Source organism: Rhizophagus irregularis, chromosome 6 (assembly GCF_026210795.1).
Source record: "Rhizophagus irregularis chromosome 6, complete sequence".
NCBI classification, from domain to species: Eukaryota; Fungi; Glomeromycota; class Glomeromycetes; order Glomerales; family Glomeraceae; genus Rhizophagus; species Rhizophagus irregularis.
Window position 1 is genome coordinate 1,503,413 of NC_089434.1, and position 16,677 is coordinate 1,520,089.

General features: G+C 25.5%; 4 protein-coding genes across 4 annotated transcripts; 2 read left to right on the plus strand and 2 right to left on the minus strand.

The window, feature by feature from the left end:
* Positions 1–106: 106 nt before the first annotated feature.
* OCT59_026076 (uncharacterized protein) lies at positions 107–2,157 on the minus strand (the record flags this gene model as incomplete). The annotated part of the gene is made up of 3 exons (XM_025321933.2): positions 107–1,151; positions 1,237–1,655; positions 1,785–2,157. The coding sequence occupies 3 exons, from the start codon at positions 2,155–2,157 to the stop codon at positions 615–617; spliced, it is 1,329 nt and encodes a 442-aa protein (XP_025167582.1). The 3' UTR covers positions 107–614.
* A 1,109-nt stretch (positions 2,158–3,266) lies between these two features.
* On the minus strand, positions 3,267–4,181 carry OCT59_026077 (uncharacterized protein; the record flags this gene model as incomplete). The annotated part of the gene is made up of 5 exons (XM_066142928.1): positions 3,267–3,556; positions 3,646–3,674; positions 3,753–3,813; positions 3,930–3,991; positions 4,096–4,181. The coding sequence occupies 5 exons, from the start codon at positions 4,179–4,181 to the stop codon at positions 3,267–3,269; spliced, it is 528 nt and encodes a 175-aa protein (XP_065992499.1).
* A 1,231-nt stretch (positions 4,182–5,412) lies between these two features.
* On the plus strand, positions 5,413–6,497 carry OCT59_026078 (uncharacterized protein; the record flags this gene model as incomplete). Its single annotated transcript, XM_066142929.1, has 5 exons — positions 5,413–5,559; positions 5,635–5,775; positions 5,889–5,997; positions 6,082–6,185; positions 6,279–6,497. The coding sequence occupies 5 exons, from the start codon at positions 5,413–5,415 to the stop codon at positions 6,495–6,497; spliced, it is 720 nt and encodes a 239-aa protein (XP_065992500.1).
* Positions 6,498–16,363: 9,866 nt separating this feature from the next.
* OCT59_026079 (uncharacterized protein) lies at positions 16,364–16,639 on the plus strand (the record flags this gene model as incomplete). Its single annotated transcript, XM_066142930.1, has 1 exon — positions 16,364–16,639. One exon carries the CDS (start codon positions 16,364–16,366, stop codon positions 16,637–16,639), a length of 276 nt encoding a protein of 91 aa, XP_065992501.1.
* Positions 16,640–16,677: the final 38 nt, after the last annotated feature.

Below are 16,677 nucleotides of genomic sequence, written 5' to 3' on the forward strand. Positions count from 1 at the left end.
ACAGGATTTGCAGATCGAAATAATTATTTGATAATCATATAATAAAAATTTTCTAGTTAATTAATAATTATAATATTATTATAATTAAGAAAAATAAATTATTACTAAAATACAATATTTTTTTTTTATTATTAAAGAAGAAAAAAAAGAAGAAAAAAGAAAGGTAATAATACAAAGCGCCTCTGATTTTAACGACGATTTTTTTTTTTTTTGTAATTTCTCGGATTTTTTTTTTGATTTCTTCTGATTTTGAATTTATTCAGATTTTTTTGAATTTTTCAAGAAATTCATCCTTAATAATTGTACAACATCATCGTTTCATGATCCTTTTAAAGATTCCTAACTTAATATAATACAATATAGATAATGGTAATCAATTATAAAATTCTCAAATATTCCCATTTGAATATCGATAAATTTTTTGATCTCCCCAAACCTCCCATGTTATAATCAGGGGTACCTCCGTATACTCCGTGTATTGATTCAAAAAAAAATAAAAACTAAAAATAATTTTTTACTAAAAAAATTAGGTGTTTTTTTTTAAAAAAAAAATTAATAATAATAAACATCAAAAAAACTACTCTATTTTTACACAAATTAGTATATATTTAATATCATATACCATAATTATCATGTATTAATCTATTATTACTCATGTTACTTTTGTTACTTCTGGTACTTCTGGTACCGATACTTCTCTTACCCAATAAAGATGTTTTTTCATCCGCATCATCATCATCATCTATCATCTCTTCAAATGTAAACATTCCCGTAGTGGTAGATGAATTACCCTCGAAAGAAAGTCGATATTCAGAACTATCCAGATCTATATTGTCTTCAAAATCACCAAAATCATCATCATCATAAAGTTCAGTTAATCCTTCAACATCTTGTCCCAATAATCTTCTATCTTCACCAGTTAATAAATCTTCTTCTGGTGCCGTACTTCTTTTCCATGATAATACAAGTACACCAGATAATAATATAAAAATACCTAATATTACAAGAAATATTTGCCATCCATATAACCTATTCCATTGATTATAATATACAAGACCATTAAATATTGTGGAGGCATTAAATGCGCAAAATGAAAGAGGAATTAGAATGACCGTATCACACATCCTGAGTCCTTTGTTAAGAAAATAAAGCTGATATTCCAACAAAAATGTAATAGTGTAAATAATGATATGATGTAAGATTGCAGTAAAATACATACATAACAAGTTTAATTACCTGTAATACACCAGCAATAGCCATTCCTGCTACGATAATCCAACTTAAAGGTCGATTAAATTGATTATTGCCATAAATAGTTAATAGTAATAATTCAACGCCGCTCTTAGCAAATATTAAACCTTGACTGGATATCATACCACCAACACATCCGTATGAAATTCCAAGAAAAGTTTGAAATTTTTTCATGGGCCATCCAAATATAGGATCACGTTCAATTTGATTCATACGATCCAATACATAATCACCATATTTATTTGCTATTACAATAACGATAACCACAAATTCAATTATGGAAAAATATGCTATGAAACCTGGACGTTTATATAATTCAATCAAATCTTCTAACGTATGTTTTGGTTCATTGACAACTCCAAATACTGCAATCATTATCGCTCCAATTATAATAAAAATTGTCCCTATAATTGAATCGGGACATTATTGATCACATTCATGATTGTTAACATTTTCTTCTTTCTTCTTCAAAATTGAAGATGAAAAAAAAGAAGAAGAAAAAAAAAGAAAAAAATCAATATTGATCGACGCACCTATTATGGTTTGCCTATTAAATATATCACCCAAAAGTAATTTTGCAAATATTGCATTAAAGACCAAGGTTACAGCCCCTAAAGGGGCCAAAATAATTATTGGAAGATAACCAATTGAGAATACACTTCCAACTATATTTGAAATTATGTAAGTATCGAAACCCAAATGCCATAATGGTCTTCTACATGCGGATCTTCTAAGTTCTTTTGGATGAATGTTTTCATTTAATACATGAGATTTTCTTTGAATTGTAAGACCAAGTGATTGAATAAAAGAAGTTGATATTGCTATAGTGATACCGATAATAAAATTAAATTGTGGTGTGTTATCATTGTTTTCATTACTTATCATAAAAGGTGAATATCCAAGCATTTTTTTTTAATTATAAAAATTGGAATTTCAAACTTTTTAATTCCGAAACAAAAGTAATAAATTCCGAAAGACTTTTTTTTAAAGAGACATAAAAAGAAAAAAAAAAGTTGATTAGTAAAATCCCTTAAACAAGAAAGCTTTATTCGTACAATCATGCCAAAAGTCGATCAGAGTTACAGAGCATAAATAAGAAATAGGTCTCGGTTTGTGGTACAAACAATCTGATCATAATTAGATCGTAAGTTGTATTTACCCTATTTACCCTTATTTACCGCATTCTAAAGTAATTTCTTATTTGTTATAAGTGGTCACTTGCAGCTGTTACATTTGACATTTTGTTTTTTCATTGTCTGAAATTTTTACGCCGCTGCATTCTGTTAAGTTCATTTTTTTACTTTTTCTTTCTTGGAATCTTATAGTTAGAATACATTGATACCAAAACATATAAGCAATATGATGATCCGATAAGTTTCCATGACGATTTCTTTAGCAAGTTTTGAATTAAGAACACAATCTCGATAAACGGGGTCACGGTACTATTTTTCCGGTTTCAATCCGGTAAATAATTTTTACGATATTAGTATTATCGTTATAAATAGAATCATTAATAAAATGACAAAATTGACGAATAATCATTTAACGCCACATTTCAAGTTTAATTTTAAGTTTTTTAATATTTACCATTGATCATATGATTGGGAATAAATATTGTTGATGACAATGAACTTTTATTTGAATTATTATTATTATTATGGTCAGATGAAAAAGTGGACTTTTCAAGTGAGGCAATGACCGACCAATAACAGATGAGGTTCCCCTGTTGTTTAACGGTACTTGACTTTCCAAGACTTATAAAGAACGTATATTGTCTATCATAAATAGATTTAAGTAAAAATTGTTTACCGGTATTCTCGGTATTCTCACGGACTTTTTTCTTTTTTTTTTTTTGTAAAAAATAAATTTGATATTTGAACCACTGTAAAATATATAAAAGTATCAATATATGATAAATTTTTTGTTGAGAACTTGAGATATCATGGTCGATATTTTTTTTTTTTTACAGTCGTTAAACAAGTTGTTGAAACTAGGAATTCCAAGTAATCTATTATTTATGCAGGGTTTAAATTTGACCTTGAATCCATTGGATCATATGATTTATAATCCTTGGATTTTCTTGATAATCCAGACTTTTCTTCGTCCCATTTAATTTTTTCTCGCTTAATAATATGACATATAACACTTGTCGTTAAGAATAAAAATGTATTTATCCAACCTAATGTTAAAGTTATTATATAATATAAACAATGTAATTTAAGATTTTGAGTAGAATCTAAATTGGATTGTATTAAAGGACATGATAAATCTGATCCACTATATACTGGACTTAGGTTCGCAAGACCTAAAATAATGGGGTTAGTAAAATTAATAAAATTTTATATTTATTTATAATAAGAAGAAAACTTATATATATATATTGTTTGAACTTACCAGCTACGAACCATAATAAAAAGAAAATCCTGTTAATAATAATTTTTAAAGTTCGTCAATATTGTCTCTACATTAAGATACTGTATGTTTAAAATAAATATGCTTACAAGTCTATAATTATATTTGGACCCATTCCCCAATATTTATGAAATCTTGACAAATAATAACCTATATGAATGGATTAAATATAAAAGATATATTATTTTAAATGTTAATTATATATTATTTTAAAATTTTTTTTATAATTAACAAAATTAAAATTTAACCATTTTTACAGTACATACCAATTCCAATTAATGTGACTATTATTACAATGTAATACCAAATTTTAACTTCACCGTTATAACTTTTTTTTTAAAGAAAATAAATAAAGGTGAGTGAATAAGGAATATTTCTCGAATGTAAAAGAAAAATCCCTTATATAACATTTTATAACATTTTAATACTTACAAATCCTGTTTTAAAAAAAACGATGATTTTGGAATAGGAAGATTATTTTCTGAAATATATGCACAATATATTTCAATCTGTATCATTTCTATTATTAATTAGGAATAATTTTATCATTTTTTTAGTCATAATATTTCTTGAACAAAAAAAAAAAAATTGAACGAAAATATATAAGTGATCATAAAAAAAAAACCGAACCTATTATGAAAATTACAAAACTCAATAACAATTGTAATATTTTCAAAGATTTAAAAAATCTTGGATAAGATCGTAATTGTATCATTATCGTTTATCGACTTTTTTTTTGAAATTTTTTCTTAAAAGAATGGAAAAAAAAACTTGTAAAAAAAAAATAAAATAAAATAAAAGTAAAAATAATTAATTTGAAATTTTTAAGGAGAAACGCTTTTAATTATTTTGAAAGGGTCCTAAAAAAAAAAAATTTCAAACACAAAATTTTTTTTAAAACCATTTAATTTTGGAAACGGTAACACAGATTAAATGAGAAAAAATTGAAAAAATGCAAAAGAAATTTATTAGATGTTTTTCATTATGCGTGTTTTACTCATTCTTTTGAAAATCCGTTAAAATAATTGTTATACAAAATTTGAACTTTGGATAAAAATAATGTATTATGATTGTATGACAAAAAAACATATATATTTAATCTGCATATTTATTGCAGATTTATTATTATGGTAGAAGTTTCATACTTTAAATATTGAAATAATGTGTGAGAATGAGATCCCTGGTTACGTAATCGAAATATTAAATAATAATAATTAATAAAGCCAAATTTCTCAATTTATAATTACTTTTTGGAAAATTTTAAATAGTAAATAACAAACAAACTAAATGACCAATTGTTATGTAGGATTTCACAAAAATTAATTTCAATATTTTGTATACGTGTGGTTAAAATTACGCAGTATTAACAACAGTATATGTTGAAGAACCCGGCGAAAGTTTAATTCGTTCCAAATGGTAGTCAATTTTTACGTAATTAATATGTAAGCATTTAATTCACTTTGATTCTATCTTGGTTCTTTTTTATTACAAGTTACGCGAATCGGCGAAACTCACCAAAATGGTTAAGTCATTAAAATTAGTATTTTTTTTTACTCTTATATACTTAATTAACATTTTTTTTAAGCTAAACAAAAATTTATATCGGATAAAGTTTATACCTTCTAAAAAAAGAAATGATAGACGTTAATAAATACTCATCCTTTCCGAATTTGAAAAGTTTTTAATCTCGATTCAACTTTCTCCTAATTTTTTTTTTTACTTATCGATAAAAGTTTTTTGATCCGAAAGATGACGAATGCATCAATATCTACATATCCAAAACAATATCCTTTTTTAACGAGACAAGAATTTGATATTGCTGCTAAATCATTTTTAGAACAATCAAAAAAATCTGGTGAGTATGATGGTGATCTTTGGGTTTGGAACGAACATGAGGTATCGTACTGTTAAAAAAAAAAATCGTAATTTTTTTATTTAATATTATAACGAGTTTCACTTAATTTTAAAAAGAAATTGAAAGGATTCGGATATTTATCTCGTAGATTAATTATCCAAAAATTGAAGAATGATTCCATAAATGAAAATATTACAGACATAATAACAGATGACGAGCAATTTGAACAAGTGGAAGAAGAAATAGAAGATCCTAGTGTAAATTATATACCTACTTTTTATCGTAATGAATTTAAAAATTTATAATACTTTATTTATTTTATTTACTTTTGCTGGTATGGATTGTTTATCAAATTTGGAAAATTAAAAAGACTCTAAACATAACTGATACAGCAGCAGAGTATTTTACCGTAGATTATCATATCATATATTCAGCATCTTATAAGGTTCCCGTACTTTATTTTAACGCTTATCGTAAAGGTGAGAAAAAGGCTTATCTTACTATATGATATATTTTATTTTATTATTTTCAATAAAAATTTGATTTTTTTCCTTTTTAAAAAGATGGAACACCTTTAACAAATGATGAAATATATTCTTGTCTAGTAGAACCTTCAAGACTTGAAGATATAAAGACGGCAGGTTTTCACGGTGGAATATCACAACAAGTATATTGATTTTTTTTTTTTATCGCTCAAAAAAATTTTTTTTTTCTCTCTAAAAATTAAAAGATCAAGAATAATAATTCTTATATTTTTTAGGACCATCCTACACTTTTAATTCCATTTTATTATCTTCACCCATGTGAAACTGCTACTTTAATGAAATCAATTGTCAATACATCACAGCCTGCAACATCAAATTCCAATAATAATAATAATTTATTACGTGAAATTTCTATTGAAGGATATATTAGAAGTTGGTTAAGTTTAGTTGGTAACGTTGTTGGATTAAAAATTGGAATAAGTTATTTTTTATAAAAAATAAATTACGTAATCTCTGTTTTAAAAATAAAATTTAAAACTAATAGACTATAATCCATATGATAATAATTAATTAATTTTTTATTGATGTGATCGTTCTACAAGACAAATTATATGTACAGTACAACATCAAAGTAGTGTACAGTATATCAAACGCAATATTATTAATATTATATAATTATATTCATCACAGCAGATTGTTAAATTTATTTATAAAATCGACTTTTGTTTATTTACTTATCAATCAATAACCAACTCTACCTTTTAAATTGGTATCAGGACATTTTGCCGAAAGCCATTTCGCCGAAAAATAATCTCTGGCCTGAGTTATTTATAATTCTGCATAATGTTGGCCCTATTTTTCGGCGAAACGTCCTTTCGGCGAAATGGCTTTCGGCAAAATGTACCGTAACCCTTTTAAATTATCCATAGGTTCGGTTTAACTGGAATCAATAATTCAATACTCGTTAAATGATCATAATATTTACCATTGTACCTGAATTCTGAAATTGGCTGAAATTGGACCATTTGTTTATAAAAAAAAAAAATTTTTTTTATGAATAGAAAAGATAGTAAAGGACGGTCCTGATAATACTTGTCTGTTATAACAACAATATTACGCCTAATCTGAATCGTCTCCAATATTCATTTAAAATAGATCGAGATTCGTAGTTTAGATATTTTCCACACGTTGATTTTATATACTGTACGTGTCAATATCATTTAAAGACGGGCGTTAGCATCGATGGAACTGCGGCGTTTGTATTCACGTGAACATGGATCACGTAAAAGAAATTAATACGTTCCAATTATACTGTTTATACATGTATTCTACTTGCTTTGTACGCTGATAGTCCGGATTGAGCAAAAAAAAGAAAGAATTGGCTTAGAAGTTGTAATTGTGGCTGCGTGATGCTTTAAAGCACACGACACCTTTTAAACGATTAATAAATCGAAAGCCGTAACCAAGCCATATATCAAAAGTAAACAAAAGAAGCAAAAAAAATTCTCATGAGTTTAATCTAAATAATTAAGTTTAGCTATAAGGTAAATCAGCCCAATTTTCTTTAGAAAAAATAAAAAAAAAATCAAATTTATTAAAAACTTTTTTTTTCACTTTAATATTTCGAGAATCCAATAAAATTTTTTTTTTTTTAAAAAAAACTAAATTATAAATAATGATTACATATTTCTTTTCTATCTTATCGTACCTTACAAATATTATGAGTGTAAAAGATGTAAAAGAAAAAACAAACGTAGTAAAAGGTAGTCATCTAGAATTAAAAAATTTGTATAAAACTGATGAAAAAGTTGAAAATTTTCGTGAAATAAGAATTAATATGGAATTTGAAGATTGTAAATATTGTAGGTCTAAAAGAGTTTTCGTTACTGACAGTATATATATATATTTTTCTTGTTGTGCGAATTAAATTATTTTTTTCAACGTTCCTTAGAAAATTGACCGATGAAACGCGAATCATAATTTCAAGATCAAATCATGTAAACGTGTCATTTTTTTTTCAATACTGTATATTCGGACCAGATTTCATGATGTTTATAAAACAAAAAGTATACTTTATAAAAATGTAACGTGGCGTAGCTATTAGATTTTCGAATAATCATAGCGTTTCTTATATAAAGTAGTTACTTATATAAAGTAGTTATAAAAAAAATAATTTCATTTAATTGTACTTTTGATTCGAGATAGAAATAATATATTTTTCATTTTTTTTTTCTTTTCTGATTAAAAATATTAGATTATTAGTTATAATATATTGGTGATATTGGATCAAACGATTGGATCGTTTATAAAATATTAAGTATTAACTTAGTTTGTTATTCTAAAATTTAATACTCGTAGGTTTCTGGAGTCCCATTATAGTGATTGTACAATTTACTTTTTCATTGAACATGGAAATTTTATGCAGTGAAACGTTACCTATTTACCGCAGTATGCCTTTTTTTGTAAATCTTATACTATTTAAATGGAATTCATTTTGCGGTTGTACATGTACGATGGTAGTTATTTAAAAAAGTTTAAATTACAACAGATATCATCCGACTTTATTAGGGTTCATACACAGCCCCAAACTAAAAAAAAAACTCAGACTCAACTTTTTCTTTTTTGAAAAAAAAAGTTTGAACTTATATCATCGTTTTTTTTTACAAAAGGTAAAGTTCATATTTTTTTTTTAAATTAATGATTTGATTTTATACATATAATTACGTGTGACTTCAAGACCAATTTAATCTTTTTTTTTTGTAGTTATTACGTTTTTTTATTAAATAGTCATGGATAATGAAAATAAAGAAGCTTTGTCTCCTATTACAAAAGAAATTGAAGAAAAGGCCGTTAAAATTAAAGAAGGTCTTAAACATGTAGAAACTAAAGAAAATAATAAATTACCGACCGCTGCTGGTAAATTTTATTTATTTATTATCGAAATGTAATTTTCTTAAAAAAAAAAAAATTCAAAAAGTTTATTCAAATATTTATTATTTTATAGAAATTGAAGCTGAAAAGAAAGAGAAAGAATCTGAGGAGAAAAAATGAATAATATTTTTTTTTTTCAAGATTCCCTTTTTCTTATACATGTAGGATTATTTATTAAAGATTTTATTAAAGATTTTTTTTGTTAATAAAAAAAAAATCGAATTTCGTATCTTTAGTTTCATCTACATTGTACACTAGATGAATTAATTGTAAAGAATAATAAACAATATTATATACCAAATACTTTTTGTCTTAAACCTGTATTCAATGAATCGTGTAATTGGTTGCAACATAAGAAATTCTATTTTTATTTATCGTCAAATTGTTTTATTAGGTTAAATATAATTACACAGAACCCCTGTGGCGTTATGTAATTCACATGTGTATCCATAAAATCATAAATCATAAATCATATCATTCTCCGTGATCACGAGCACGCAGATCATCTGACCTAGCTCGAACCACGTAAATTTTCGATAAAACTTGATCCTTTATAATTTATTAATATACCAAGATTTGCATTTTATGATATGATTTATATTCTTAACCATCTGAGAAAGTTATATAAAATTTATATATAATTATTTAAATTACAAACTAAGAATCTTGTAAAATATCTTATTAATCTAATCTTAGTGTTTAAATAATTTAAATAAATAAAAGTGTAAATAAATGATAAGAATTTAAAATATAAAATAATATTGTCAATTTGATTTATTTAAAATTCATCTAATGATAAATAAATAAGATGATTGCTTTAAAAAGAAATCTTATTTATTTACCATCAGGATTTTCTAGTTCATCTTGTTCTTTTAAATGAGGATTTGGATGATTATATGTTTCGTTATCATCTATATGAAGAATATAAATAAATAGAATTAAAAAAATAGTATAAAGATTATTTATCATTATGAAAAATTTTAATATACCATCAGCATTATTATTATTATTTTGCCTTTTTATTTGTTGTTAAATTATTTCTTTTTCATCATCTAAATTTTAAATAAAAGTCATATTTAATAAAATATAATGAATAATTTACTTTGTTAATTTACTTACTATTTGAATTTATTTGCAACTTTTTGAATTCTTTGGGTAATTTTTCATTATCATCTAAAATTAAGAATATAGAAAATTGACTTTAATATTTAATATAAATTACCTTTAAAAAATTTATAATTTCTTACTATTCTGTTTATTTGATCTATTAAATTCATTAACTAAAAATCAAATATTAATTCAATTTATAAACTTAATAATATTATAAAAAATTTTCAACAATATTAACGTTAGTACTTACCGTTATGGATGTTAAAATCATTCAATTTACTAAGAAATGCTATTAACAAAATATTTTAAAATTAAATTATTATAATAATTAAAAATGACAAGAAATTATCAATTTATACCTTCTTGTTCTTCTATTATATTTTATTAAATTCAAAAAAAAAAGATAAAATAAATAATGTATTTTAAGATACTAAATACAATTATTAATAAAATATTATACACTTATACCTTCTGTTGCATTTCTTGGTTCAGGTAGATTCTCAAAATTGTGAATTTTACTTGTAAATAATCTGTTACTTATATAATTTGTTTCTAAATTACTATTATTTATTTCTAAATTATCTATTTCTGATTGGAATAATTCATCTGACATACTTTGATAATCTAAGTTAATTCTTTTCATTCTTTTCCAAAGCGTATAAATATCTGGTCTTTTTAACGGATCGGCATTCCAACATTCTTTCATTAAATTCTTATATTCTAATGGAGTTCCTGACACAATTTTTGGCCTTATACCATTAATAATGTTTATTGCAAGATCATAATCATGTTCATAATTTATAAATGGTGGTTGTCCAGATGAAATTTCCCACATAAGTATTGCAATACTATAAATATCAGATGCAATAGTATATTCTCTTCCGACAATAGCTTCGGGTGCTATAAAAGGAAGATTTCCATATATACTTTTTGATGGTTTATCAATTGGCCCACAAAATCCAAGATCACTAATATACCAGGAATCATTTAATTGTGAATATAATATATTTCCAGAATGCAAATCTCCATGAATTGCATTTTCTCTATAAATAAAGTAAATTGCGTTAATTATTTCATAAGCAATGTTAACTCTCTCTTTCCATATAAGTTGGTTATGATTTTGTTGTAAATATATTCTTAAATCCATATCCATTTTCATCATCACAAGCATATAATTACCGTTTAATATATCTTGTGTCAATCCATAACATTGAACAATATCCGCCCATTTATTATTTATAGTTAAATGTGATTTAGCCTAAATGATATGTTATTGTTAATACAAAAACTTCGTTTTACAATTTTTCTGTTTATTTTTATATTTTGCGCCAATAATTTATAAAAAAAAATTATACAAACCTCTTCAAACCAACGTTGATTTGCATTTTTAACATCATCTAATCTTTTAAGTATTACTTTAATAGTTCCAAATCTATTTAATTGTTGTTTTTCAGAATCCCATTCTTCATAATGTCCATCATTCCAATCTGCTGTATAAATTTCAGAAAATCCTCCTTTCGTTAAATATTTAATATTTTTTAAATTATTATATGGAATCCATTCAACAACCATATTTGGCATAAGTGTTTCCATTTGACATTTTTGTATTAAATTATTAATATCATCATTTTCGGATTTCCAATTTGAAAAATTTTCTTTTAAATAATTTCGAATACAATATTCACAATATAATGTTGCTAAACATTCTTGGTTACAATTTTCACAAATTCTTTTTATTCCTGAATTATCTCTAACTTTATCTCGATCATAATCTTTAGTTAAAAATCTTATTGCATAAGATTTTTCATCATTTGTAAGAATTTTATCAATAAGAACTGTTTGTTTTCTAAATTCAAATTTTTTGTGCATATCATTGTGAATATTAGTATCTGTTAATAATATTGCTCTATCAATTGTTGTAAGAATTAATTCATAACGAAGATTTGTCATAATGTTAATTAATAAATTAAAAAGGAAAGAAAAGAATTATGTTTTTATTAAAGTTCGTTCAACTTTCGAAATTTAATTAGTAAAAAATGCAAATTGTTGATCAAAACCTTAATGTTGTGTCACCGTACAATTTAAATTTTTGTTACCTTGTTGCCTTTAGGCGTAGTGTTTTACGACTCGAACTTAGCATAATAAGAAATGATATTCCGTTTCGTATATTTTTTTTTTGCTGAGCATGACATTTTTTAAAATTAATTGCAGACATAATTTGTGATTTTATATTTAATAAATAAATAATATTCCTCAATTAATATTTTATTTGATGAAATAAAAAATCTAAACTTTCAAAATAATTGTGTATTAATTAATTGTCTGAGGCGTAGCAAAGGAACTTTCAAGTATAAGACAATGCAATGTTCGTCTGTCACGCCGCGTGTATGATATGGCCAATGAAATTTTAGGATCAGGTGTAACATGTTAACGTGATTAATGATCATGTGATTATAACGCTTCGGACACCTAGTTGATAGTTATTCTAAACAACGGTAAAATGTAAAATTTATAGATAATCTTTCATTTGATTCTATTTTAAATAAAAATCATATAAATGATGTATATTAGAAATTATAAAAACCATTTTTCATTAAAGAAGCCACGTCTAAATTGAAGAACTTTTGTAAAATTATCATTTCTGTTCTTTTTGATGCAAATATAGATTACAAATAAAGGATTGAATCAAAAATGTAATTTGTTAAAAGTACATTAAAACTGAATGAATGAAAGAAACCATTCACATTGATAATTAATTATGTGTAGTGACTTCACCATAATAGATTAGCAATTTGCTATTGTAATTATAATTATAAGCGACTTATATTCTTGATTGTCTAATACAAGCAAATGCGAAATGTATCGATCTGTAATATATATTACTGCAGTGAAGTTAATTCAAAAAATTTTTATACGCGCAAAATGTTAAAGCTTTATGCACATCTTGTATGTAAGAGTAAAATAATAATAAGCGCGATCTTTAATGTACGTTGCGCCTATTGTGTATTATTGGATTTAAATTTTTTTTTTGCAAATAAACCTTGTCCTTAGGTATAAAGTAGATAAATAAGAAATAAATAAAAACAAAGATCAACTTAAAAATCCATCTGAACGTATAGTTTTGATTTGATAATAGAGTATCATAATATACATATATTATTTAATAATCTATCAACGCACAATTTATGATAATTATGCTATAAAATTATTTTAGATTCGTAACATTAAAATTTCCATCAAATTATTTAATTTTTCTCGTATAATTATTGTTTGAACAAATAAAAAATTGTTAATATAAATTTTTTTTACTGATAATTTATATATTTAATAATTTGAATAATTTATTATATAATTATTTAAATTACAAACTAAGAATCTTGTAAAAATTTAGTACACTAGTCTGTGTTTAAATAATTCAAAATAAATAATAAATAATAAATAATATAATAAAAATTTAAAATATAAAAAAATCGTTAATATATCAAAGACAATTTAAAATCCATCTAAGGAATAAATAAATAACAGATAATAAATAGTAACAGGTTAGTAAATAAAATATAGTAATATAAATATAATAACATCAGAAAATTTCTTTCACTTAAAATCCACATGGAAATCCGCATCGAATATTGTGGAAATATGTGGAAATCTGAATAGTTCTAACATTTCCAAATATTCTGGAAAAACACGTGGTATCTTCGACAAAATGCGATGTGAATCCGCGTAGGATATATGGGAATGTGTGAAATTCTACATATTCCTGACTGAACCAATCCGTGTGGAACGTGGTCTGATCTACCTAAAAATTTCATGATGGAGGTAATTAAGAACTTACCATAAACAATTTCCAAGTCATATATATCCCTTAAGCCGTAACTGAAAAAAAAAATAAAACACCGAAATGAAACCTAGAATCGGTTTATAAAAACTCGGGCATGTGATCTAGATGTGACGCCCAAGTTTTGATTGGTCCGTGTAATATCGCGACGTATTTTTTTTCAAAAGAAAATATCTTTATAGTAAAAAAGAAACTTGTAAAATTTATTTAAGAGATAAATCGTTTTTGAATGGGAGAAATAAGAAAAAATAGACATCTTAAACTAAGAATAATAACACCCGAAACGAGTTTGAGACAGCTTGGATTCCTAATATTCTTCGTTTCAGAAACGAATTATCTCTTTTAAACATTTAAAATAGCTTAATTAATTTATTTATTCATTCATTTATTTGCGGTAATAACACACATTTCGACGATGACATGTGCAGTATATTCTGATTATTCGTTCGAGAATCAAAGGTAAAGTATTTAGAGTGTGATTAGGGAATTGTTCATTATAATATTCTTAATAAAAATTTCATTGTCAAATTAAGCAATGATAGTAAACATTATATTTTATTTAAACGAACGATTACTAAAAAGGCCTAAACTTTGTTGCCAAATATTGAGACGTGCGAAAATACACATTCCTCATTAAAAAAATAATCGTGTAAAATTTAATTGAGTATAATTTATTTGATACATTATTAAGGGCATATATTTTTTGGCTTAAATGTATTAAGTGAGTTCAGTATATATGGCATCATCATCAAAGGACTTCTCTACGAAATTTTTGATGATAAAAATCAATTTTTTATTTTTTAAAAAAAGATAGAGCATTAAAGATTCTGCGAGATAATAAATATTTCTATATGAATTTTTTACAAAAAGTGATAATTGGTAATGATTTTGTTGATATTAATAGTCTTTCACTTAAAATAAAACTCTTCTAATAAAGATTTTGATTGAAGATATTTGATATACTGCAAGTATTTATTTCATTATAAATAAAAATTTTAGTATGATAATAATTCGTTATAAAGATAACCAATGAGTAATGACAATTAAGTATCTGTTGGTACCATGAAACATTTCCCACACTTAGTCAAATACGGTCAACCGTACGACCGAAAAATTTTTTATTAATCATTTCTTTCGCATAAATTTTTTACCGATAAATTCTATTTTTCGAAGTACCTATATCGCCATTATAAGCCACTGATCAAGTCTATTTTATTATTAATCATGATGAATTCGGAAAGGTTTTTACAAGTATATATATATCCTCAAACTTTTTCAAAACTTCTTAAGAAACACTTCTTTCTCTGAAAGTCTTTTATGCTTTACAGAATTATTTACAAAATGTTTGCGTCACTAAATTGTTTACTCTTAGGAAAGACTTCTTTTGATGATGTTTTTACGGTTAACGTTGATGATAATAACGAGATTAATAATGTTAATGTCAAAATTGATAATTTAAAGATTCACATCTCAAATTCCTTATTCCTTATTTGGAATAATAAAAAAGATACGTTAGGAATCAATGATCCTGACATTATGAAGCTTTGGAAGGTTGTCATCGGTTACGAATTACGATGATGAAGACAAGCTTAAACATGTTACTACCGAAGATGATATTAAAAAAATTCTTATGGCGAGAGGTTGTTACCTATCTTCCTGGTTAAGAAACTTTTTTCGTAACAGCTGCTTGTAGATGAAAACATTTACGTCATCGTACAAATGCCCGCCGCTTGCTGGTAAGTGTCTCTCAATGTTTAATCGAAATTTACAGTTGGAAAAAAATACCTTTATTTAATTTTTAACCTTGCACTGTATCATATTCTTTTTTTAATTACCTTTCATATATTTGTAGCCCTGGTAAGTGTCTCAATGTTTTACCTCTCGAATGAGAAATTTGCAGTAACAAAATATCGATTTGGTCATTTATTAAAAATATCGAATATGCTTCCTCCTTGTCACTACAACCATTAGAGTTCGGGCGGAAAAGGAGGAACACGGAAGTAGAAAGTAAGAAATATGCTTGTTTTTACACGTAGCTATATATTTCATATTCTTACAAATGTTTTTTCTCTACAACAACAAGTGGAAAGAGAAAAAGATGGACGGTTAATAGAGTACCATTATGAATGAAGTGCGTCGTCATTCAGTATACTTTGTTGATCAAATGGAAGCGATTGGACCACTTTATGACATGATTCAGAAAGGAGAATTTGTAGCTTCATACGGTGCACGAGCTTCCGGGAAGTCTACACGGGTGGATCAAGCTATGTTTGAGTTGGAAAGAAGAGGTATGTTTGCATTTGGTAAGTTCTATTTAGTCAATATAACTGTTGCTTACATTTCTTTTTTTCTTCGGAGCAGTATATCTTTTGAAGGAGTAAATATGAAAACTATAAACACATTCTGGTCCGCTGGTCGGCAATTGTCATTAATGCTCCAAAATATTTTAAATTATATGATGTCAAATCTGCCGATGATTTCATGTCAAAGTTTCAGAAAAGTAATTGGAAATCTGATGTTCTCTTCATTAACGAGTATGATACATCACTTGTAGCAGATGATGACGTTAAAACCTCATTTCTTGGAGCAATTCGTAACATTAAAAATTCAAAAAGACACTATGCACTCTGGTCTGCTGTGGTCATCGGTCCCCTAAGTATTTTATTTCTGAAATCAGACAAAATGAATATCTCGCCATTAAACGTTAAGGAGCCATTTAGGAACCCAAATTTCACTCTGGCACAAGTGGAGTCATAATATAAAGATTATGAGGAGACGCCAAATTGACCATTGTG